This window comes from Drosophila obscura, unplaced genomic scaffold (assembly GCF_018151105.1).
Source record: "Drosophila obscura isolate BZ-5 IFL unplaced genomic scaffold, ASM1815110v1 contig_190, whole genome shotgun sequence".
NCBI classification, from domain to species: domain Eukaryota; kingdom Metazoa; phylum Arthropoda; class Insecta; order Diptera; family Drosophilidae; genus Drosophila; species Drosophila obscura.
In genome coordinates this window covers 373,294-398,221 of record NW_024542779.1, presented here as the reverse complement: position 1 = coordinate 398,221, position 24,928 = coordinate 373,294, and the positions used below count along the sequence as shown (strand labels likewise).

Here is a 24,928-nt window from a genome sequence, read left to right as displayed (position 1 = left end):
TTTTTTTTTTCTGGCTCCAAAGTGACATTTAATTCGATGGAACATCAATCAGAGGATTGTTTTCATCCATAAAATGATTTATGGGCATGCAAAAAAAAATCACTGGGCGAAAACTAACTACTATAAGCCAAAGAAGATCTACGGAAAAAGCACGGAAAGTCCTTTGAAAATCAAAAATAAAAAATAAATAAAAAAAAGAAATACTCTTCGATTAAAATTTGATAAAATAAAAATAGTAAAATACTAAGAAAAGTATTAAGACTGTTTTTGGTAAATCATTTCTCTCTCCCCCTCCCCACCGCTCGTTCGCATTTGCCCGCTCCTTATGTCCATCGATTGTTTATTCGATTTTTTCCAATTGGTAATTCATAAAGAATATATTAGAGGCCCCTGGTGGACCCTTACCTCCACATGGCGTACCTCTTGACCAGCTCTTCCACCACCCCTAAGTAGCCTCACTCCTCCCCCTCCCAGTGCCACACGTCTCTGCCTTTTCGCTGACCAAAAGAAGAAAAAAATAAAACACTTTTACCTTCAGGAAAAAGCGACAGAAGGACGTTGGGGGTGTGTGGCGGGGGAAACAAATGACAACCCAAATTATTTTGACACCATTCCCGTAAATGCTTGCCACACTTGCCACACAGGGAGCGAAAGAGAGAGTGGTAGCGGGAGCGAGGGAGAAAGCGAAACAAAAACAAAGCCAAAAACTCAAGTGGCGGCCCAGAAGAGGCGCCTAGACGGCCGTCTAAAGGGTGGCAGAGAGAGGGAGGATAGGGGATAGGTAGGCAACATATTGTGCCACGTTGCATGCAACATGAGAACAACAAAAAAAAAACAAAGAGAGACACGAGACTCGACTGGGAGAGAGAGAGAGGGAAAGTGGGCAGACAGACGACGGATGGGATGGGGATGCCCATTCGGATACGTGTGCGTGGCCATATTCGGTGGGGACCAAGGGGGAGGCATACTGCGATGGGAAGAGAGTGTGTAGCTAGGGGGTAGGTGGGGCAGAGACAAGTTCGCGCTCTGTTGCAAATTGCCAGTTAAAATTTTGCTGACATTTCAGCAGCAGCCAAACGTCAAACCCGGCACCAGGGGGACCCACCACTCCCACGGCACGGGTGGTGGGCGAGGGGATAGAGAGAGAGAGAGCGAAAACTAGAGTACTAGAGGAGCAAGTGAGAACGACAGGCAGGCAGTGATAGGGAGGGCGGGGGGAGGGTCAGTCGACAGTCGGATTTCGGTGTCTGGAAGTGTCAAAAGGCATTTTATGAGATTTTTCTGTGTGTGTTTGTGTGTGTGTGTGTGTGGGTGTATTTTTTTTGTGTGATTTTGTGTGTCCTGTAGCGATGAGTGTTGTTATCGAACATGTCTATCGATGAGCGAGTGTGGCTGCATGTGGATGCCCCCTTCAATTTTAGTCTTCTGTTTGTATTTATTTCCTGTAAGTTGGGAAAATTACCATTAAACAGCCAAATAAAGTGGAATTTTCTTTTTAATTTTTAATATTTTATTTTAATTTTGTTATTTTTTTTTAATTTTTAATATTTTATTTTATTTTCTTAAAATTATTTATGTGTAAAAATATTAGTGGACTCTTCTGGTCTCGTCCATTCACTTGGGGAAATATTTGCAAAGCGAAAATTTCATTCAACGAAGCTGCACTCTGTCTTCTGTCTCTCTTGCTCTGAAGAAGAATCGCGCACCTCAAACGACCTTCAGTTGCTTGCTGTTCAATCCCCCAGTCCCAATTCCAATTCATATCCCCGTAATCTTCGTCTCAAAATATTCATTCCGCGTTTGAGGCCTTCAGGGCCATGGGGGCGACCTTCAGCAGTGTGTGGCACTTGTACGAGTACGCGTACTCGGGTGTATGTACTCGTATTTGTATTTTGAGTAAATATTGACTCAAAGGTACCCCCAACCTCCTAACCCCCCTCTGACACCCAGCCAACGCAACGCCCCCCAAATAATCGAAGCCAAATTGAAGACCAAACATTAACACGCGCCTGCCTTCAGTCCACCAGTCCGCCTGCAGTCATTACCTCATTCCATCCATTCTCCCCCAGCCCTGCCATTTGTTCAGTCAGTCAATGAGCCAAGGGTAAGCAGCGTCGCGCACCAGAGTAAGACAGTGAGAGAGAGAGAGAGAGAGAGAGAGAGAAGGAGAGAGAGGTATTTAATAAACTCTGAAAACGCGTGTCGCGCCAGAAACGACATGGAAATCGAAACGAGGGAAACGAGTAAAAACGAAACGAAACCCAAAAATTGAACCCGAACCGAAGCCCACGAAGTGCAGGCCACGAACTGTGCGGGCAGCCCAGCACCCGAACTGCATTCAAATGAGTGGAGCGGAGAGAGGAAAGAAGAACGAGTGAACCCCACGCACCCCCCGCTCTCCAGCCCACTCCTCAGTCAGCAGCTCACTCCTCAGTCACCTCGCTCTAAGCAAGGCCTCTTATCTCTAGTGCGCCAGTATGTGTGCGTGTGCCTGTGTGTGTGTGTGGTATGCGGTATGCAAAGCGCAAAACAATAACAAAAAACCCAAACAACGAACTGCTAAAACTAAAACTAAAACAGCAGCAGCAACAACAACAACAACAGCAAAAGCAAAAGCAAAACGAGAGTGTTTGCAAGAGTAAAAGAGCAGAAAAAATATCTATTATTCGAGTACCTCTGCTGTAGCCATAAAGTAGAAGTAGAGCAACAACAACAAAAAAAGTAAAGTAGAGTGTGATAAAATGTCATTGAAATGTCAAATAAATGTAGAGACTGGGTGGAGGGAGGTGGGGGGGGGGGGGGGGGTAGAGCGGGGAGCGGATTATCACTTGACTTTGAAAGGGGAGAGAACCGCTTACGCGAACCCCCACTGCCTGCCTGCAGTTTTTATAACATTTTATGGCCTGGCAGCGGCACCAGCACAGGGACAGGAGATCTGCGGCAAATTAATATAAGAAGGCAGGAATAATGGGTACAGATAAACAGAAAGAGAGAGGAGAGAAAGAGCAGTGGAAAGAGTGTGGGCAGTACAGGAAACAGGGAATACAAGTTAAGAAAATTCTACCATAAATGGATGGAGAGAGAGAGAGAGGAAAAGCATTATAGAACTTATCGCAAAATCAAAACTTTTCCAGGTGAAAACTTCATTCAAAAAATTTAATTAAATTTCCATTTAATGCCCGTATAATTCCCTCCCGAATCTACTGTTTTTCTCATTATTCCAATTGATCTGTAAATTACCATTATTTAAATTAAATTAGTACAAATTATAAATTCAATTCCCAAAACAAACAAAAGAAAAACAAATATATCTTAAGGGATATAAGAACTGAACTAACCCCTACATTACCCCAAATGTCATATAATTCCCACCCGAATTAACTGTTTTCTTTTGGTTTTCCACATCTTTTCATTCAATCTTTGGATTATTTATGAATTTATTGCTTTACATCATTTGGAATTTATCTCAACAAAAAAAAAGCTTCTTCTAGTGTCAATTTCCAATCTCAACTTCCGATTTCAATCGCTAGGAATCGCTTGCCTCTTTTTCTGTTGCAGCAATCAACGCACAACCATAGAGTGGGTGGGTGCATACCCCTAATTATCACACCCCCTCACGCACAATTCCCCCTGCCCATCTCCATTGCTGGTGGAAAATCTGTGCTGGTGGAAAATCTGTGTAAAATGTGATATCAACATGGAAGCTGTCTGTCCGTCTCCGGTGTCAACCCTCGTCCTGTTTGCCTGTTTCTGCCCCATTGAGTGGTACACAGAAAGAGAGAGAGAGAAAGATATCTGTGTGGCACATCCTAGAGCCATGGCAACCCCCCCTGCCGCATGCCGCATGCCACATGCCACTGGAACTGCCTTTCTGATGGCTTTGTTCTTTGTGTTGTCAAACTGTCAGGATGGCGATTTGCTGCCGCACAATTGATACATTGATAAATGATGCTCCCAGGAGGCACTCACAGGATCTACTCATCCTACTCCTCATACTCCTCCATTCATGCCACTTGGACGCTAATTTTGTGTGACAAACAATCCTCTCTCCCTGCCGCCCCCTTCCCGCTCTCTGGAAACGTGAGACGATTGTCGATTGCGGGGGGGCCAGGGATTGTCGATTGTGTGGGGCACGCACTTAATGTTGTTCTGTCATGCAAGAACCCCATTTTGGTGGCAATTAAATGGATATTAGTTGCCACAAAATAGCCATGTAATCACACTATGAATTTTATTCAAAACATGCCACATGGATTACTGGCTTACTATATTCCATCGATACAGCGGCCATCGTTGCTGTCGCCGGTGATGGGGGAAAAGCGTTCCATTGCGATACATTTCCTGCATGTCGGCGAGGATATCCATTTGCGTCTCATACTCCAACGGCATCGTATCGTCGCCCAGATCCATTGGCGGATAATGAATGTAGCGTGCCTGCATCCACATAGCCTTCTGGTCCTCCGTTTCAAGGGGATACTGAAAATTCTCCACCCGGACCACGGAGCGTCCGGCCCAGGGCACCAGAGCCATGCTGAGGCGTTGCCTGCGATGCAACCTTTGTGGCGGGGTGGCGGAGAGGGCTACTGGTTTAATTGAGAATCAGCAAAGAGTTTTGGACTCACCTCCAACGATGCACTGCGATAAAGAGAGCCACGCCCAGTATAAGTGTGATAGCGCCTCCTAAAAGTCCCATCGACATGTCCGATATCTCATTGGCAAACGACATTTTATTCATTTTCTTGCGTTGGGTTCAACGAATTTACGTTCGAGAAATGAGAGATGACAAATAGGTTGTTTGTCAGCACACAGGGCATACTGTTTGTGGAGAAATAATAAGAGAAAAATAAAGAATCAATTGCAGAATTAAATGAAATTTCGGAATAAATATAGTTAGATGCCTCTCTTGGCGGGTCTCTTGGAAAAAATTTAATGTGTGCGCGCAGTGTTTCACTTACCCATAGAGGGATAACCTGTAGCAGATCCAATCGCGTAGAAATCTCCCAAATATCAGAGCTTCAGAGCTCTGATTTTCAGCATTGCAATGCATTGTGTAAATCAATCCCCAAATCAATCTGTGGAAAGTGTGAAAGACGGGATGCTGCTGCTGTGTGGCTCTCTGGGTATTCCAATTTAGGCAATTATCACTGTTATTACAGTGAGAACTCTCTCGCACACCCACACACCTCCACTGCCACACCCAGTGGAGCAGGAAGGGGGCGAGGGCGGTTCCCCTTCGTATCGTAAATCATTTGCGAGGTGTGAAATTATAAATAGTTTCTCGTGCCTCTGACATTTAAATGCGTTTGTCAGTCAATGCCTGGCGATCCCTGCCTCTGCCCCCCTCCACAGCCTCCTACTGCCCCCCTCTACACCCGGCCACTGCTTCCCCATGCTGCCCCCTTTTAGAGGGCGTGTGTGGGCGCTTCTTGAAAATGAATTTATGACAAGAAAAATATCCCAAAAAAAAGAGGGGAGAGACAATCAATTAAAATTCAATATTGGAATATGGAATACTGGAATACCGATGCGTGCGATGGGACGCCCACACAGGCGCTGCAAAAAGTATCGGCCAGATGGGGGAGCAACAGAGGCATCTCTGGCTGTGTCTATATCTGTATTTGTATCTGAGCTATGGGTGGTAAACTTCACGCGTAGCACTCCTCTAAAATGTACTCCCCACACGCGTATGAATATCTGTCTCTCCCTCTCTCTCCCTTACTTTCTCTCCCTCTCCCTCTCTGTGTGCTTCATTTGTAGCTTTTGTACCTGAAGCTGTGCCTGCTGTATCTGTATATCTGTGTGTATGCCCGTAATTGTATCTGCGTATCTCTGTATCTGTATATCCATCAAATTGTGAGTCATAAGTGGCAGGGCACTTCCGCCTCCAGAGTTCAAAAAACTTCCAAAAACAAACCTCGTGGCCGTCGAATATGTTTGTGTGTGGTTCGGTGGCGATTTGTGAGGTTGATGCCTTGCGGCAGCAATGGGTTTTTCTCTCTCCCTCTGTCCCTCTGCCTCTCTACCTCTCATTTCTCATTTAATTTTCTTAGATTTCTGAGATTTGAGATCTGTACAGAGATTTGTTGTACTTTTGTTGGGCTCCTACTCTGCCGCTGTCTCTGGCTTTGGGATGCCAAAAGCTATCCGCAGAGCTCTTTGTACTGAGCGGATTTGAGGTTGGCCTCTGTGATGTGAGATTATAGGGTATTATCAATGTCGAGCTCTGGCCTTCGGCTGAGGCTTTTGCTGCTGCTGATATTCTGGGAGCGAGGAAGAGTGAGCAAGTGTCTCTCTCTCTCTCTCTCTATCTCTGAGACTCAGAGCAGATGAAAAGGTGTCCCAGAGATTGCAGAGATTTCACTGAAAGTTCCATGGATTTTGTGTGGATTATTCCTCGCTAAATCTGACATGAAATGAAGTCATTTTCTACTGCCTCAGGGATCTTACCACCGGGAATATTTCTTTGACGTCTACCTGGCTATCCATCTATTTTTCTTGCGCCTTGCGATGTTTCAGTGGTTTCTATTTTTAATTTTTTTTGTTGCAGTTTTTACTTTTTCCTTTTATTTAATTTAATTTAATTAATTTCAAATTTATTCTATTGTTTCCTTATCTTCTTTCTGGATCTTCTCCTTAATTGGGGATTTTCCCTCTCAACTTTTCACGATTTTCCCCCCACACACGATTAAAATGTTCGATTCTGTTGCGGATATATATCCCATAGATTGTGGTTCTTGCATGATGTCAGGCTTCAGATCCCTCCACACTCCACTCAACGGAGCCGTCCATCGATCGATCGATCATTCCATTCATTCGACTATTCATCAACTATTCATGAATCCGCCGTCCATCTGCCCCCGTTTCCTCCTTCGTTTAATAATTGCCTGTTGGGCCTTAAATGCAATTAACAATAAGCACACAAAAAACAACAACAGAAACAACGAAAAATAAGAAATAAAAAACAGAAGAAAAAAAAACCAAAATAATCTTCAAACTCCGGCAAATAGCCTCAGTATATTTTGTTGTTATTAATAAATTATTTATATGAACAATAATCTGTGTTCTGTGCTCTGGGAAGTTCTCTCTGTCTCTTCGATTTGAGAATGCATAGAAGGAAGGGGGGAATGTGGCGGGCGGAGACAGACGTTGGCACTCAAGCGGAAAGATCTCTCTGGGGCTGGCTTTTGGCTCTAACAAACCATGAAAATAAAATCATCAAATAATCGAGGAACGAACGACCGACCCATTCGCCCACTTCCGGATGGGCGACTGGCCACCAGCACCTGGCACTGGCTCTAGCGATGCGATCATCTGGTGGTGGTGGGGGGACGGGCTACGGAGACCCATCCACAGGTCGCGCTGTTTCGGGGGGGCACCATTTTGGACATGATTTTGCGGCTGAGCGAACGAGCCAGCAATGGGCACAAATTATGCAAAACAATTTAATTCGCTGCGTGTGTGCGAGTGCGCGCGTACGATCAATCATAATTCTACATGCGGCTTTAATTTGTTTTCACATAATTTGGAAATTCAATTTATAAATATTTAAAGAGATGGCCAAAAGATAAACAAAAGAAGTAAAAAAAAAGCTCAAAAGTATAAACTTGTGAATTTATTCTATTCCCCATTCTATCTGAGAGGAATGATCCGCGCAAAACGATCTGCTGGATCGCAGAAAGATCCCCGGGCATCCTCGCACGATCCATGGAACTGCAAGTCGCTTGGCATCTTTCGTTTTTTACTTTTACTTTTCCATTTGAATTGAATTCATATTTTCTTGGCAATTAAATTGTGTGTTGACCCATTTCCCAGGGGGTCTGGTGGGTGGGTGCCTGCTGCCTCTTCCTGCTGCTGTTTGCCTCGAAGAAGACAAACATAGAAGTTGCCTTTTGAGGCAGGATGATGCTGCTGCTGCTGCACGGGTGGTGGGGCAGGAATGTGTGGCACTGGAGCAGGAGGTTTTCCTTTTGGGAAAACTCAAACAAAACGTACGTCCCCCCCGTCCCGCAGGAAGTTCTCTTCTGTTTCTGTGTTCTACGAGAGATCTCTCTGAATGTTGTCTGCAAATGAAAATGAAAATGGAATTAAGCACACAAGCAGCTGAAGAGCAGGGAAAAGCATAAGTACTCACAAGCATAGATACATATATATATATAAATATATATGTATATATTTGTTCACTTAAAGATACAAGATACAAGGAGGAACAAGAGAGGCCACAACAGCTGTCGGAGGCGGAGGCGGAGGCAGGGGCAGAGACAGAGACAGGCATGGGGCAGCACAAACACACACAAAAAGTTCAAGTATCCCAAAAGTATGCGCTTCTCTTGAGCAAAGGAGAGTGAGAGAAAGTGAGTGCGAGAGAGGGAGAGAGAAATGCACTACCACCCACTCCCCCTCCCAACCAAGTACCCCCTGCTCGCTGCCTCCAAGTCAACTCCGAAATGTGGCATTTTATATTGTTAAACCCTCCTGCTCTCCGCTCCTCCTGCCCCACCCTTTATGTAGCTTGGTTTTGTCTCTGTTTTTCGGGTGAGGGGGGTGCTGGGATATGATACGGGATTTTCTCTTCTGTTTTCCATTCTGGCAATCGCATTACTCGAATGGTTTTGTTTTGTTTGCATCCTCGACATCCTCGTTTATGCTCTTGAAAGCTCTCACTAGAAGAGAGAGATTGAGAGAGTGCTCTGCCCTGCTGATGTGACTTTGATCGGTGGGGCCAAAGCCCCTTAAGCCCTTTTTTGCTAAGCAATTATTCTGCTATCCTCCTCATGGAGTGGCAGGAGGAGAAGGTAGATGAAAGACTAGAATTTTCGTTGATTTCTGGCAAAAATGAATGAAGACTGAGACTCTCTCTCCTTTCCTCTTCTGATTGAATCATACGCGAATGGGAGGGGCACATGTGATCCTCATCCTCATAAGCGTTAGATGCGAGTAATTATGAGTGAAACGACACGAGGGGAATGTGATCTGTATTCTGTAGTATGTATTGTTTCGTATGGCATCTGGCATTGTGCGTGCCGACAGGACCTTAATCATTGAAGAGCCAAAGGATGTCTGTGTTGCTGTTCTCTGCTTCCCTTTTTGTATCGCTGTCACTGTCTGTCTCGCTGGGCTGTCTGTCTGCCATTCAGCGGGCGAATGTGTTTTGAATTATTGCCACGCTGTAAATTCAGCAAAAGGATGATGGTCCCCACACCCCCTGGCGCCCTGCTTCCTGCTGCTGCTGCTGCTGCTGTTCCTCTCGCTCAAGTGAAAAAAGATTGCCCAAAACAAAAGGATATTGTGACAAGGATTTATTAGTGTGTCCTTCGGAGGGTAGCACACACACAGCCACAGCACACAGGATGATGGCAGACTGCAGTCGACGAGGAGCTGTGGGGGGCGATTGCATTGTCTCTCATTTTCCATCCCTGAAATTCTGCGAGCGACCGCCGCGTGTCAAAGTGCAATTATTGCACGTTCCTCGACTGCCGCCGCCGCCGCCTCAGAATCATCTGGGAATTTATGTGGCATTCAATCTGTTCTCGCCTGCCGCTCTTTAAGGGACCCTTTTGGTATGGGGATGGGCGCTTGGGGGGGTTCTTTGGCGCCCCAAAATATCGAAAGGAATTTGACTAATTTATTTAATGGCTTTGGTTATTACCAGAACATGGTCCTTAGGCAAGGCGCAATCCTTGAGAGGGAGAGAGAGGCAAAAATAATGGCCCAAAATCTGCTGCTGCAAAAAGTTTTATTGCAATTGCCAAATTAATTTTGGGGCGTCCCCCCCCCAAAAAAAAGGCAGGCGGGCGGGCCCGACGACACACAAATGTGCGTTCATTAATTTAATTTTTCATTAGGGCCCACCAAGGAAAGTGTCATAAGATCCGGTGGGGTCCATAAAGAAAGGTTCCCACCCGAACGAATGGCTGGGAAAAAGAGAGGCCAAAAGGTATTCCAATGGGTCTCACCTTTTATTTTAATATTTCGGTCATTAAAAAAGCGTTTTACCCCGAAGGAAGCCATCGGTTCAGTCTCGGGTTTTGATTTTTTTGTTTTTTATTTTTGAATTTTTTTTACGATGACAGAGCGTCAAATGGTTTTAGCATCGAAACAAAAGAAAACTCCGGCAAGCAACAAATCGTTTGAACAAAAGCAATAACCTTTAACGCTCCCAAGAAAAATGTTGGCTACAAAAGGAGAGCAGAGAACTAACCAAAACGAAGCGGGTAATACCCTAAAGAGGGTGATAAAAAAGGAAAATGTGAAATACAGATTGTAGCTTTATGTGTGGACACTCTATAAATAAAAGATTGATTCCACCAGGAAGAAGTCTATAACGTGCAGACCGAGGAGTGCTGCTGCACAGCCGGAATCATAAGAATATCAAACGGAATTCATTAAAATTAAAAGGAATAAAATGACTGAAAAGGAATACTTGAAATGAATGAGTATGGAATGCAAGGGAATTAAATCGAATGAAACACAGAATTACGCTACGCTTAATAGAGGGTATTCAAGTTGTTGTGGAACAAAAAAAAAAAGCAGCAGCCAATGGCAAGGAAAAATATATAGAAGCAGCGTCAAACAATTAAGGCTAAACGCTTTTATAACATCCAACAATTGGGATTTGTGGGGGGATATGGAAACTTCTGTCGAGCCTGCGGCACACAACAGATTACACAGAGAGAGCGGAGAGCCAGCGGAACGAGTGGAATGGGACACTATGGGTGCGGTGCGTAGGTCTTCAGATTAATGACACAGCGCAATTTTTACGATTGTTTGACCAAAGTTAGGCAAAAGAGCTGCCCCTGGTTTGTTCGTTCTGTGCTGCTGCTGCTGCTGCTGCTGGGCTTTTCTTGGGCTGTTTCCTTGGGCCTTCATCGTGTGTTTCCCTTTCATGAAATTTATGAAATTTCACCTTTCGGCCTAGCAATTTGCTCCATTTACATTCTTTATTAGCAGCCGAAGTTTAGCCAGAGGTTGCATGCCCCCTCCAAAAGAGAGAGTGGATGGTGGTGGTGGATGGTGGATGGTGGATGGCGGATGGCGACTGGAGGCACCACCACCACCACCACCTGTAATTTTGTGCCTCTCTGAAAAGTTGTTGCAAAAGAATTTGTTCGGGCATCGTGTGGAAAGAACACACAAAAAACGCGAAGTTTTTTTTTTGCGGCTTTTCTTTCTTCCTGGAATCCTGGAAGTGAGCGGGGTGAATACTTTTAGGAACAAAGTTTGTCAATTCTGAAGTCGTAATTCTTGCCAGAGAGAGAAAACTCACTTTTACATGGGCATGGGAATAGGAAGCAAAGAGCAGGGGATAATGTAGTTAGAAAATATCTATAAATAGGTTTAGCGAGAATCGAGAGACAAAATGGTCACGGTTTGGAATTTTGGCAAATAAATTATGTAAAATGGAAAATAATTATTAAATTAAAGAACAAAACGGTAAAATAATGTGAAGGTGGGGGATAATGGCAGTGGTAGATTCTGCCCTGCTATGAAATCTTAGATGCGATTCATTCCAAACCTGAAATCAGCACAAAGTGGAAATGAAACTAAAGGTTAAACATGTGGACAGAATATTTAATGATAGATTCTTCAATTTTAATGAATTCTACCATCTGTTACATTGCCATTTCGTTCCCCATTTTAGCCTTGAAGTCGAAGGACCTTCCTCAATATTTTCTATGTGTTCTCTGATTTTTTTTTGTTGTTAGCCAAATGACATCCCACATGCCCGTGTTCCCCACGAATTTTTCACCCATCTTGCTGCTGGTCTCCGTTGCTTAGACACTGCCATGCTCTGGGTGGCACCCATCATCTATCCCGTGGCACCCGTCCCATGGGGTGGACAGGGGAATTTAATAAATTCATCATCTTTCATTTAGTCAGCATCCCCCCCGCACACCCCCCAGCCCACACCCCATCCATTGTCCTTGTCCGCGAAGAAGTCTGTTACACTGTCCAACACAACACGAAGGAAATCTAGCATAAAGAATGGAAATCATAAAGAAACGAAGCGAAAAAAAAAAGCGCAGACAAGGCAAAAGTTTCCCCGAAAAAAAGAGCGAGCGAGCGAACCAGAAAAAAAAGCAGCAGAATCGTGACTGTCATTTCAACGAAGCGAAGTTATTTTTCATGACAAAGAGGGAAAACTCCTTGCCCGGCCCCTTCGACTCATTTTGCTGCTCTTCCTTCCCCTTCGACTCATTTTCCAGCAGCAGCAGCAGCAGAGTGGCAGAGGACGAGCAGTGGAAAGGCGACAGGGCAGGGGACAGGAGGAATTCCAGCGTTAAAATACCTTTTACTGGCACATTACCAGGGCTCGCCCAAACACCCACCCACCCATCGCTTTTCCTCTCCACCGCTTTTCCACTCCTTCCTTCCATCATCTCCACTGCTTCCAAAAAAAAAAAAAAGTGCAGCTCTCGCAGTTGGCTTCGCTGCGTTTTTCATGAAATTATTACGACTTTCGGGGAAAATGGGGTCGTACAAAATGTCGTTACGCTGGCGAGGAACAACGTTATAACGTGTCACCCCTCCCCTGGCTTGCCCCTTTCCCCATGGGGGGAGAGAGGAAGAGCTCTTCTCAATTTAGTTTATTGTTGAAAATCTCTTCATTTTATCTGCGCGGAAAATGTTTGGAAATTGGTTAAAGTTCGAAAGCGGAAACCTTGAATGGGAGTGAGAAATGAGAGGAAAATAATATGAAATATGTTCCATATAAAGAATGATCTGCAGCGCTGGGATCTACAAAGGTAAACAAAATTAGCTTGAACTCATCTGCAAGAGAGAAAACAACTCAATAAGAAACAAAGATACATTTGTGGAAAGGTTGCATCATTTAGAAATAAAATTATGTTCCTTCTGGCTTCACTTTTTACTCAGAGATTAAATGCTGTGCCGCTCCTGGGTGGTTTATATTCCAATGAGAATTTGAGCGATGCCTCTCCCTGGAACCAATTATATATTTCGCAATAAGAAATCGATTGAACCATCCACTGGAATATATTTTAAAGAGAGAGAGCGACTGATTCCCCCACTAAAAATGAGAGAGAAAGTGCTGCCAGAAATTCTCCTTAGAATCTCTCTTTCGCTTGTGGGAATTCTCATTCTGTCAATCATTTAATATGGCGAGAAAGCAAAGCAGCAAATGGCAGCGACAAAGAGAGATTCCCACGCATTTCCGTGTCACTTCTCCCAGCAAATGATCTTGACCTGATTTTAATATTTGATCGCCACTCAACTTTCGTCTTTATGAAGAGAACAACAACAACAACAACAACAGCCACAAAAAAGTGTTACAGAATGCTGATCCAAAAAGGGGGATCGGAATTGGGATCTTGAATCGATTTAATCGCCTGAAGAGACACCACACCCTGCTCCAACAAAAAAAAAAAAAGCAGAAGTGTCTTACGGATTGATCTTGATCTCAAAGATCTCTGACAGCAGAGCGAGCAAAAAAAGAGTGAGAGGAGAGTGAGAGAGAGAGAGAGAGAGAGAGAGAGCAATCGTCACCGACTGACCCACTTGATCCGCAACCATCTGCTGGTCTGCTACCATATCTATTCAGGCATTGTCACTGGCCGTCTAGACGGTACGCATCGGACGGATTGTGTCTGCTTTTGGCCATGTCGTCTGTCGTCTGCCGGTTGCCGGTTGCCAGATGCCAGATCTTTGTCACACACTCGCGTAAAGATCGCATTAAAAGGCCGTAAAATACAACAACAACAAAAAAAGCATTACTTCCGTCTGTATATGGAGTGTATCTGTATCTGTAGCTGTGTATCTGTATATCTGTCATTGCGACTCTCCTTTTTTTTCGAGCTGCTTTCTCGACATGGCCATCATCTCATCATCATCATCATCATCATCATGGCAGTGCCATCGTCTGTGTGTCTGTGTTTGTGTCTGTGTTCGTTGTCGCATGATGAAGGCCATCAAAAATCTAATAAGCGTGAAATAATTGACATTTAAGGCAAAGCGCACGCACATAGACAATGAATGAATGAATGAATGGACCATCCTCTTGGCCCTCCTTTCGCGGCCACTTCTCTGGCACTCTCCAATCTCCAATCTCCACTCCCTCCCCCCGTTCTGCCGTTCTGGCACTCTCCCACTTCTGCGGTTTGTAGGCCACGAAGAGAGCGCGAGAATCATGACAGATGACCGCACGTACATTTCACGTTTCCACGACACCGAAAACAGTCGACCAGATACACTCGGCTCCGCGTGAAAGATTGGGAACCCGAGACCCAAAAGATACACTTCTGCATTGTTCCAGTCGGGCAAAGGCAAAGGCAAATGGGGGGAGGGGGAGAAGCAGAAGGAGTGGAGGCAGCTGGAGGAGGAGGAGTGACATGAGTTCATGCAGTGGGGGAGGAGGAGGAGATCGTTCTCCATTTCTGGGTCATGAACCACTCACTGAACAAAAAATGTGAACCAACCCAAAATCCCAATGAAAATATTTTAAATAATGAGTTTTTATTTTTCTTACCAAAGAGCAAAGAGACAGAGAGTGATGGAGAGAGGAGTTATTCTCCAACGCCTTCGCCTACACCTTCGACACCTTTATGTCAGGCCTACGCGACGTGTTGGGTCACACGATGAGTGGAGGACAAATGGAAGCAGCGGCAAACACGGAAGAATAGCAGAAGGAAGGAGGCAGGCCATCGGGAAGGATGGGGAAATTGTTTTTTTTTATTTTTATTTTATGTGAGAATAATTTCAAGTGGACGCTGAAGATCGCTAAAGATAGATGGTCATAGATAAAGGGAATAAACTTGTAAAGATAGACAGATACTGGGGCAGACAAGTGGCTACAAAAATTGATACTTCGATGAGTAGCCGCAGCGATTGATTGCTTTATATAGATAAAGATAGATTGTTACAATGAAAAATAAAGATAGATTGATATATGTAGAGATACTGATTGATAGATAAAGATCGATAGACATTCAAGGTCTTCCAGGGAATGCACGCAAAAGTGGAGTGCAAGCAGTCGGAAGCTCCCACGAAATTCACTTCAGAATTCACTTCAGAATTTACTTCAGAATTCACTGCAGAATTTGGAATGCATTCAGGGAGACCTCCATGCATAATGAATAGCTGATATGCGATAAATAACTGGACTCAGAATACATAATAATAATAATAGATAACTGACTAGAATAATAATAATAATCGATAATAATAATATAATTATTTGATTGGTAATCCCCATACCCTCTCTTGGTCACATGTTTCTATACATTTATCTCCATCTGTACATTTTATCCATACACTGTCTATCGCATTGCTAACCATCTGTATCCCGTGTCTGTATCTTTTGCAGGACTTAAAACAGAAGCTAAAACGTTGCAGCAGGCAGCAGGCAGGCACAGGCAGGCAGCAGCCGCAGCCCTTCCAATGTCCACAATTTAAATGGTGAGTGCGAAAACGGAGTGTGAAATGCATTTAATGCCGAGAGAGGAGAGCAAAGAGAGCCAAGGAGCGGCTGCCCACACAACTCGCAAACAGAACTAAATTGCTTTCCCGCTCAGCGGGAGACATACAACATGCATACGGCATAGATACCCTATAGAATGGGTGCTGTGGGGTGGGGTGGGGGGGGTGTGGGGAACCAAAGCCTTTACCTTTTTAAACCAAAATGAATGTCTATAAACCAGCCCGCCCGCTGAGTGCAAAGACAGGAGGAGGCTGTGGCTGAGGCCGGGAGCAGGGGCAGGGGCAGGGGCAGTAAAATGCAAATAGCTGCCGCATCCTCCACTCTCTCTCTCTCTCTCTCTCTCTCGACAAAACCAACAAAAAAGAAATATATGTATCTCATGCTGACTGGCTGCAACGTCATCGGCAGAACAGAACATCAGAAACATCAATGGGGGGGCATATCCAAGGGGGGTGGCACGATGGCACATGCCACACGGCAGATGACCAGCGGCAATGGAATGTGCGGCACAACCTCATCATCATCATTGTCATCATTGTCATTGTCATCGTCATCGTGGTGGGGGCCTCATATTTTTTGTCTCATTTGTGAAAGCAACGGAAGGGGGTTGGGGGAATTATTTCATTTTCAGCATTTAACAAGTGAATGACAACGTCGCGCCCCGCTCTTAGGAAAGCCTCTCGTCACGTGCGATGAGAGCAGAGAACAAAACTAATCAGTGGAGAGCGAGAGAGAGAGATTGCAGGTTGGATCCCCTGAGCAGAGGATACATTTAAGCAAACGATGATCCGAGGGGGGCACCACAGCTACAAAGTTCTCCTCATTTTGGGGTCAGCCTTCGCTGATAAAGTAATCAAATGGTGGCTATGAATTCCCCAATTAATTTATCGTGGAATCAGCCATCAGCCAATCCATGGAAAATGAGCAAAATAATATCTGTACGGGGGGCACTTGAAGTCACTTCTCCTGCGCATTTACTGGACTGCCCTTTCCACACAACCATCTTGCTTAGCTTGGGTCCTTGCCGGCTTGGTCCAGAGCCATAACATTGACCAAATATTGCCACAAGCTGCTTGACGTCGCCCCTGGAACGCACCCTCCTCGCTCGCTATCTGCTGCTCATCCTTGCCCCTCTGTCTTTTGTGATGCAGGCAAGGAGGCAAGCTGTGCAATTATTTGCACAACTAATAATTCACTTTAGTGTCTCATTCAGAGGCAAATATTGAGAGAGCATCCGCTACAGAGACAGAGAGAATAGAGAGAGACATTTGCAGTTGTCATTAGCAAGGGGTTTGTCGATAGATAGAATCAAAGATAGGCCCCAAGAAACAGCGCCAACATTAAAAAGGGGTAGAGTCGATCGCATGCCTTGATGTCATGCCTCAGTGCTCTCGCTGTGGCCTCTGTCTCTGCCTCTAGCAAAATGTCAACAAAATAATGTCCGTACGTCCGTCTGTCTGTCGGCCCAAAGTAGCTTACGTTTTGGGTTTATTTTAGCGTATCTTTAAGCGCTGTTCGTACTTCTAATTTGGCCAACAATTTAGACGATGACGACTACGACGACGTAGAGTGGCCTTGAGAGCCTGAGGCTTTGGGGCTAGCGATTGATTCCCACAATGAGTTGAGCAAAATGAACGACTGGCCTTTGTTTGGCAGCTAATTGCTGTGCTGTTTGAATCGAAGGTAGTGTGCCTCCTATTTGTATCTGTAGTTGGAGCTATATACTCTGGGCTGTAGATAGTAGTTCGAATGAGTCCCAAAGACTCCTTCTGAACTTGACATTGGCAGTGTCAGTGGCAGTGGTGGTGCACTTTACATTGCTGTTACTGCCACTTCCACTGCTGCTACTGCTGTTGCTGCTGCACGTCACCTCTTAATTACTTCAATATCTGGAGCTTCAACTCTCCAACTTTAACTGAAAGTTGCTACGACAGCGGCAGCAACTTTGGCGGCGGCGTCATTCACCTTCAAAATCATGTCGCGGTCGTCGCTTCGCGGCGTTTATTGAAGCGGAAAAACCAGTAATTAAATGTCTCTTTCTTTTCACTTTGTGCCCCCGTCCAAAAATGAGACAATTTTGCACGCGTCGTCGACTCCGACGCTGCCAGTGGCGTCTCAGTGGAGTCTCCCCACCATCCCAGAGTCGTCTCTCTGTCGTTCGACCAATTTGTAATTGAAACTTTCATTTTCATTTACATTTACATTTTCTTTGGTCCCCTTGATTCGTGGAAACAGAGAAACACAAAGAGAGAGAGAGAGAGAGAGCAAGAAAGACTTGACTTTGCCACAGCGATGTTGCAACATGAATGGAGGAGGTAACACCACGCCTGCCACTCCACTCCCCACTCCCCACTCCACTCCATCTTCATTCATTTTGATCCGTTTTATTGACACGACGACAATCTGCGGCATTAGATGTAAATTTTCAAAGCGGCAATCATGTTGCAATTGTTGCAACAAAAGAGGCGACACAGCCGAACGAGCGTGGCCAAAGACGAAGGGAGTTTCCGTCACGAAATTGTTGTCTGAAATGGGTGAGGGGAAACAACTGATGGGGGGAGGGAACTTTGAATGGACTTGAATGTTGAATGTGGATTACATGCGATTTATGGGTGGAATTCAAGGGTGGAAAAAAAAGAAGGTTTATCTGCGATGGCTGAGCCCCAACCAGGTTAAAGGTGTGGGGCGGATGAGAGCCATTTGAGAGTCAGTACGAAATACAAAATACAACCTCTTCTTGCATAATAATAATACGATGAAATATCAAGCAAATGTGCACCTATCCAATGCCCCAAGAAATATCAAGAAAAATTTACTACACCTATTCAATGCCCCCCAAGTAGCAAAAGATAATCGCACGTTTTTCGTGCAGGAGGCGCAAATGTATCTTTGCTGATGGTGGCTGCCCCATTGCAATTAAGTATCTGCGCATGCTGACAGAATGCACAGAACTCAAAGATCCGGCCCCTAGCTAAGGCTCTAATTTAATGGAGTTTTCATTTCCAATTCAATTTGTGCACAAAGATACAAATGAGTAAAAAAAACGTATCTCACAGATACTCGCACACAGCAATGGGCAAAGAGTATTCGCTGCCAATGTGACATGGATGGCAACTTGCACTCTACTCTTTTGAGCTACTGTTCTGTTCTGCTCTGCTCTGTTCCCACGCTTCTATATGTATATATCGAATCAGTCATTCGATTGCATGTTGCAAAGGTTCTTTTAACCATGCCACATGCCTCTCCTCTCTCTCTTTCTTCTCCCTCTGGTTAAGTGAGTTAAACAAATTGGTTTGAAACCCGATGACAGCTCTCCGTCACATATTTGCTTCCGCTGTATTCGTTGTCACCCGTTGGCGCCTCAGACCAAGGTGCAACTTGTGTGTGTGGTGGGCATGGTAGGGAGGGTGGGGAGTGGCTAATGAATGACATGCTATCCTAATGAATGGCAAGCAGCCCCCGTTCCTCCCTCCTGCTGCTGGGGGCTTTCTGTCTCTCTGTCGGTGGCAACCTGAGCGAATCAATGGCTTGGCTTAAACAAATGATGAAATACGATATTTGTCCTCGTCGAAAGGTACCGTTGCTTATGCCCTACCCTTCTGGACGGGCATGTGTGCACTTGCTAGAGGGTTTCGCTTTGATAACGAAAAAGGCAAGTATTTTATTTGTAGCAGAATCTGTACGTAAGAGCAGAAGAGCAATGGAGCTTCGACTTGCAGGCAACCCTTGGAAACTTTTTGTTTTGTTTTGCAAGGGAAACCCGAGACGCCTTCGTCGCTAACGGCAGTTGCAAGTGCAACAAAAGAGAGAATGAGAGAGAGAGAGAGAGACAGAGACAGGCAGGTGCGAGAGCTGTTGTGGGTGGAGTAGGGACTGAGAATGAGGAGGAAGAAATAAATGTAGCTCACGATAAATTACGCATACGCCGCATAGGCCAACGAACGAATGAAGCAGCAGCAGCAGCAAAAAAAAAAAAAATGAGAAAAAAAGATTGCCTGTAAATGAACAAAAAATAATTAAAAATGCATTTTTCATTAAGGCATTAAAATGCAAACACGACAGAGAGAGAGGAAGGGGCAGATACGACATAGTTAGCGAGGGAGGAAGCGGGACAGGGAGAGGGAGAGCGGTGGAAACGGCCATTCATTTATTTCATTTATCGCGCGGATCGCCCCCGTGGACGACACTGCGGCCCGCCACTTCATTGATTACAATGCCAGAGTCGACTGTCGGCTGTCGTTGGATGTCGTGATGTCGGCGCTGGTCGCATGCCTAGAGATGGCCTGCAGCAGCATCAGCAGCAGTCGTGATTCCCAAAGGATCCTCAGCCATAAAAATCTGCGGATTGGAGTGGGATTTTTAAAAAATTTTTAGCTGTAAAAAAACGAGCAGAAATCTTAAAAATTACAAAAACCAATTAACATTGTTTTTTGTGCAAATATTATTTTCTTAATTTAATGATAACTTACATTTTGGGGGGGCCGAGCGGATTCACACAAACTCTGCTAAGAAATGGCTGAAAATAATAAATAAATGTGCGCCTCAAGTTTCTTACGTTTTCAACAATATTATTTATTTCCAAAATTTGGTTGCTTTCCTCGACTTTAAACCACACAAATCAGCGATCAGCTATTCTGCCGCAATACTCATCTGCTAATATAAACGCCTATCGATATCGATAGCAAACTCGAAGTTTACTTGTTTGTACATACATATATATAATTTTCTTTTTTGTTTCAAAAGACTTATAATTAATTATTTATTAACGAATTAATTATTTAATTTATTTCATTATTTAATTAATAATTAATCCAAAGCCAACCCCGATATATCGAAAGTATCTACTATTTGTTTTGTTTTAAATAGCTATGCTGGATAATAACGAATTTCCATGCTACATTCCAGAATGTTGCCGAGTCATAGCATTTCGTCCATTGCTAACGTTTGCACAAGCGAGCTAGCACCACTGACAATTGAATGCTGCTTGAAAACGGCCTACTGTGTGGCAGCAGCCTCACACAGGCACAAATGCTGAACGCGGCATGCTGTGGGAGTTCAGTGCAATTTTTACACACTACAGGAATTATGTATTCTATTCGAAATGGAATCTTTATTTATATTCTGTTTGCATGTTAGCGCAGACTCCAATTTCGTTAATATTAAATTTTAGTATAATTATATTTGTAGTTTAATCATTTGATTTGGTTAATGGCTGTTCTTGAGATTCGCCTTCGGCTTTGCCTTCGGCTTTGCCTTTGGCTTTGGCATCGGTTGTAGCTTCAGCTTTGGCGTCGTTTGCAGCTTCAGCTTTAGGGGTCATGGCACGGGCCTGGCCACGCACGAGCTTGTCATACTCCAAGCGATTGAACTTGTAAATGGTGTAGGCAGTGGCCTGGGCCGGGTCAACAATGTTTGGTTCGTCCAGCAGCTGCTGGATGGCCAGCAGGATTTGCTTGATGCTCGTGTCCTGGCGCCAGCCCTGGTCGGCGTTCAGCAGCGACAGGCAGACGGTGCCCGATGGAAAGATATTCGGATGAAAAAGGGCAGGCTCAAACTTGCAGATCGGCGGATAGCATGGAAAATCGTCTGTGAAGTGCATGATTAGCTTGTAGACGCCACCCTCCCAGTCGGTGCCCTTTTTGCCAGGGATCTCGCACTCCCAGCGGAAAAGGGTCAAAGTGCCATCAGGTTTCTTGCAGGGACGGGCCACAAAGCCAAAAGGATGATCCTTGCGCCAGGACTTACGCTGCTCAGACAATTTAGCAACGGCAGTTCCAGACATTTTCAATTTTCTTTTTTTTCAAACTGTACGCAGAAATGAGAAATGACGTTTGACGTCTGCACCAAAAAAAAAAAAAACCAACACAAAAAATTAACCAAAGGAACTTAAAATGTTGCAGCAAAATACAAAAAATAAATATAAGATAATAAAAATCTTACCTTTGGGACTAGTTGATCAGTTTTGGTATTGGTTCGTAGCTTAAAACGCTGTTCTATATGCAGGTTGTGCTTACAACTACTTCTCCACACACCAATACTTGCAAGCAGCAATGACACAGACGTGTCTGGAAAGAGCAGAAAGCAAAAAAAAAAAAAATTAACCTAAAAAAATCTTATGACAGGAAAAAAAAAACGAAAAATTGGGTTTAATGGATTTTGGGACTTACCTTTTGTACTTAATTATTCAGATTTTGCTATTAATTCGCAGCCTAAAAGGATTTTCTATCTTGCGGTTGTATTTTGCAATTTTTCTGCACGCCAACACTTGAAAGCAGCAAAGGGGGGCAGCAACGCGCCTGCACAGAAAAAGCACAAAAGAACGAAAAGCGCGCACGATGTTGCAGGATAACACACAAATTGTTTGTGAATTTGATTTTCGGACTTACTTTTCCGACAATTTTTTTTTCAAAAATTTTCAATTTTTCAATTTGTTAAATTTTTTTCAAATTTTTTTTTTTTCTTATTTCGCACTTTTTATTTTCCGGTTGAATTTTTTTTTTTTTAGATCCGCACGCACCAATATTTGATTTCAGATTGATTTTCACTTGTGTTTTTCTCCATAAGGAAAACTAAATTGTGACAGCAAACTCACACACGAGCTTGGTTCCAGTTGGCACGAAAGAACGAAGAACTAGATCTAGTGCTGTGAACATGCACACGGGCCTTCCACAACACTTCAACAACTGCTACAACTCTAAAACAGTGTGAGCGAGACAAGTATACGTGTGCAGGCAGAGAAACACCGACAGAGAGATTTCATACTTTCAGTCAGCTGTTTCGTGTGCGTGTGCGTGTGCCATCCATCCCAGCCACCACCCAATACTAACACACATCCTAGAGTTGTCGCTTGGCATTCTTCTATATTGGCTTGCTATTGTTTATTATGTTTTCGGTCCCCCCACACAGAGTTGTCGCATGGCATTCTTCTATATTGGCTTGCTATATTGTTTATATATTATTCTTAATTTTGCTATATTGTGGCTTGGCTTGGCTATAGCTAATGCAGCAATGGCGCGTAAAAACCGCCCGTGGTACCGCCAGTGATTTTTGGAATTTTGCTTTTTGTTTTGTTTGCTTCCCGCGCTCGTTTTACGTATTTGTCTCTGCGTGTGTGTGATTAAATATTTAGTTTTCATAATATTATGAGATGACCGCCAAACATTTACATAATTAGAAATCAATATTTAAAATTTGTCGCATATTTAATTATTATTTTTTTTTTGTTTATTATTATTTTTGGTATTTCACGGCTCTGGCATTAGTGAATCTCTCGTGAAGCACGGCCGTGAGTGCCATCTCTAGGCTAACCGGAGGACTCTGCGCCTCGCTGGCTGTGCTACGTTTATGTCATTTTGAAATTATCATTAATGCTTGGCTTGGGCGTTGCTTTTGCCAGATCTAGGGCTCTGGGATGGCCACAAGGGTCTGGCAGGGGCACAGATATGACCACTTCATTTTGCAAACAAACAGCACCGGCAGGCAGCGCAGTAGCAGCGACAACTGTTTGCCGGGCTTTGAGGCAGAGGCTGTGTGGCAGCAGCAGCAGCGGCAGCGGGTATAAGAGGCTTGTGGCGTGGCGCGTGACGGTCATTGAAACAATGCGCGGAAAAACGCGTGTAATTAAAACAATAAAACGACTGTGGAGGGCGGCAGTGTGGCGGTGGCAGGGGGGGGGGGCAAGCAGCGACAAACAACAGCAAAAATGTTCAGTTAAGTTTTAATTTTCACAAGTGTGAAAAATACTATTGAAAAGGCAAGCCAAAAGGCCGCACAACGCGCTCGCCAAAGCCCGTGCTCTCTTCACTCGCCAACGAGCCACTTCCGCCGGACATTCAGATGGGCGGGGCGGACGGACAGACTCTTGAAAAATGAAATGCGAATGAACAAAAAAAAAAAAAGAAAGAATTTTCAGGCCTTTGGCTTTTTGTTCTCGAAATGAAATGATGGAATGGAAGAGCAAAAGAAGGGGGGATTGGGGCAGATAATGCCATGGAAAAAATCGGTTAAACCACAAAGAAAAAAAAAATTTAAACCGAAATGATTCTCAGGGATTTTCTAAAAATTTTTAAATCAGTTTTCGGGAAGTTATTTCTGTCGCCAGAACCTAGTGAGGTCATCTACCGATTTTATCCACACATAAATCCGCCATTTCAGCAGACCTTCGGATCTGAGGGATCGGATCTTTTACCAAGAGAATGCTTATAATTTTAGAACAGTAAAAAGGTACAGCAAATATATAAATCGGATAAATCCGAATGCTAACTGAAAATTGTTGGCCAATCGTTTGCCATTCCCTTCAGATCTCTCTGCATCTGCAGAGATCGTGTGGCATGCACCCAAAATTTATCTAAAAAAAAAAAAAGTGAATGTCTCTTGTGGCATTTTCCGCTGTTTAGTTGTTGTGGTCGATGACTCGTGCGATTGTTTCTATAGCGAAAACGAAAGCGAAAATTTTGCGACCCAAAAAACAAAAACCAAAGATTTTTTTTTTTGCAACTTTTGTGGAAAGTCACTCTTCGCGTCGCGTCGTCATGCCACTGCGATCCGCTTATGCAATGTACCCATTGTGGGTCCGCCGTGTCTCTGATCGAATGCCTCTGAATGGTAAATGTGTCACATAAGGGGCTTACATCGGCAGTAGTTGGTGCCATCGGAAGTGGAAATCAATTTCCACTGCGGCGCAAAGAGGTGAAGCTAATGCTGTTGTTATACCCTGGAAATGCGAGGGTATGATGAGCAGGAAGAATAGGGCCATGATGCGCTGTGGGGCCATGGAACTCTTTACCTTAAACCATTTCGATGCCGCCTTTTGGAGAGTACCAAAGCCTATGGATCATATCGAATATGTTTAAGGGAAGCGAAGTCATTTTATTGCAATGATTTCCATGGCTTTGGAGCAGTTAGAAGGAGTCAGTCGTGTGCCCTCGATGCACATCTATCGAGGCTCTTCAAGGGTCTGTTTGTTTCTCTCTCTATTGTCTGATTTTTTAGGTTGTGCGCTGTCAAAGTGCTGGCCTGGTCTGGGCGAGTGAAGTAATCACAGTAAACAGTCGAAAGAGTTGAGTATAGTAAATAAATAAACTGATGAGCGGAGAGCAAACGAAATGAATCGAATCGAATCGAGAGACCCAGAAGAAATGCCAATCATGCGCGCTAATAAAAGAAACAGCAACAGCAACAGCAATGGCAATGGCAACGGCATCAAAACGATGAGGAAAGATGAGGAAGAAGATGATGAGGATGATGATGATGGGGCAAGATGGTAGATGAAAGATGGCAGCAGCTGCGGCAGCAGCAGCAGAAATCAATTTAATGCAGTGCAATCAAAAGAGGATTGACGATTGAAGTGGCAGCAAAGTTGAAAGTGCGCTTGCAACGGCAAATACGAATTCAAGTTGTGCCACAGATTAGTTGCATAAATCAGAGACAAACACAGAAAGACACAGAGAAACAGAGACTGACATAACTCTTAGATTGGGCAATCTACAAGCACAG

The 24,928-nt window shown here is 44.2% G+C and overlaps 3 protein-coding genes and 1 long non-coding RNA gene across 4 annotated transcripts in view; 1 reads left to right on the top strand and 3 right to left on the bottom strand.

Annotated features, from left to right (window-relative positions):
- LOC111071970 overlaps nt 1-24,928 on the top strand; it is an 85,001-nt gene that overhangs the window by 29,416 nt on the left and 30,657 nt on the right. The window contains exon 3 of the mRNA XM_022363531.2: nt 15,320-15,411. The gene's annotated coding sequence lies outside the window, so the exon portion shown is untranslated. The remainder of the gene's footprint in view (nt 1-15,319; nt 15,412-24,928) is intronic.
- LOC111071973 lies at nt 4,218-4,823 on the bottom strand. Its single transcript, XM_022363533.2, has 2 exons — nt 4,623-4,823; nt 4,218-4,555 (listed from the first exon to the last, which is right to left on the bottom strand). The coding sequence occupies exons 1-2, from the start codon at nt 4,733-4,735 to the stop codon at nt 4,255-4,257; spliced, it is 414 nt and encodes a 137-aa protein (XP_022219225.1). The 5' UTR covers nt 4,736-4,823; the 3' UTR covers nt 4,218-4,254.
- Nucleotides 20,521-21,267, bottom strand: LOC121403767 (SUMO-conjugating enzyme UBC9-B-like). Its single transcript, XM_041593510.1, has one exon. The coding sequence runs from the start codon at nt 21,213-21,215 to the stop codon at nt 20,622-20,624; it is 594 nt and encodes a 197-aa protein (XP_041449444.1). The 5' UTR covers nt 21,216-21,267; the 3' UTR covers nt 20,521-20,621.
- On the bottom strand, nt 21,378-21,859 carry LOC111071972. The gene is made up of 3 exons (XR_005967826.1): nt 21,820-21,859; nt 21,601-21,729; nt 21,378-21,498 (listed from the first exon to the last, which is right to left on the bottom strand). It is a non-coding gene; the product is annotated as an uncharacterized LOC111071972 (long non-coding RNA).

Coding starts and splice junctions, on each gene's coding strand:
- LOC121403767 (XM_041593510.1), bottom strand. CDS start 21,215: ATGTCTGGAACTGCCGTTGCTAAATTGTCTGAGCAGCGTAAGTCCTGG.
- LOC111071973 (XM_022363533.2), bottom strand. CDS start 4,735: ATGAATAAAATGTCGTTTGCCAATGAGATATCGGACATGTCGATGGGA. Junction 4,556..4,622: donor ATCGCAGTGCATCGTTGGAG/GTGAGTCCAAAA, acceptor CCCGCCACAAAG/GTTGCATCGCAGGCAACGCC.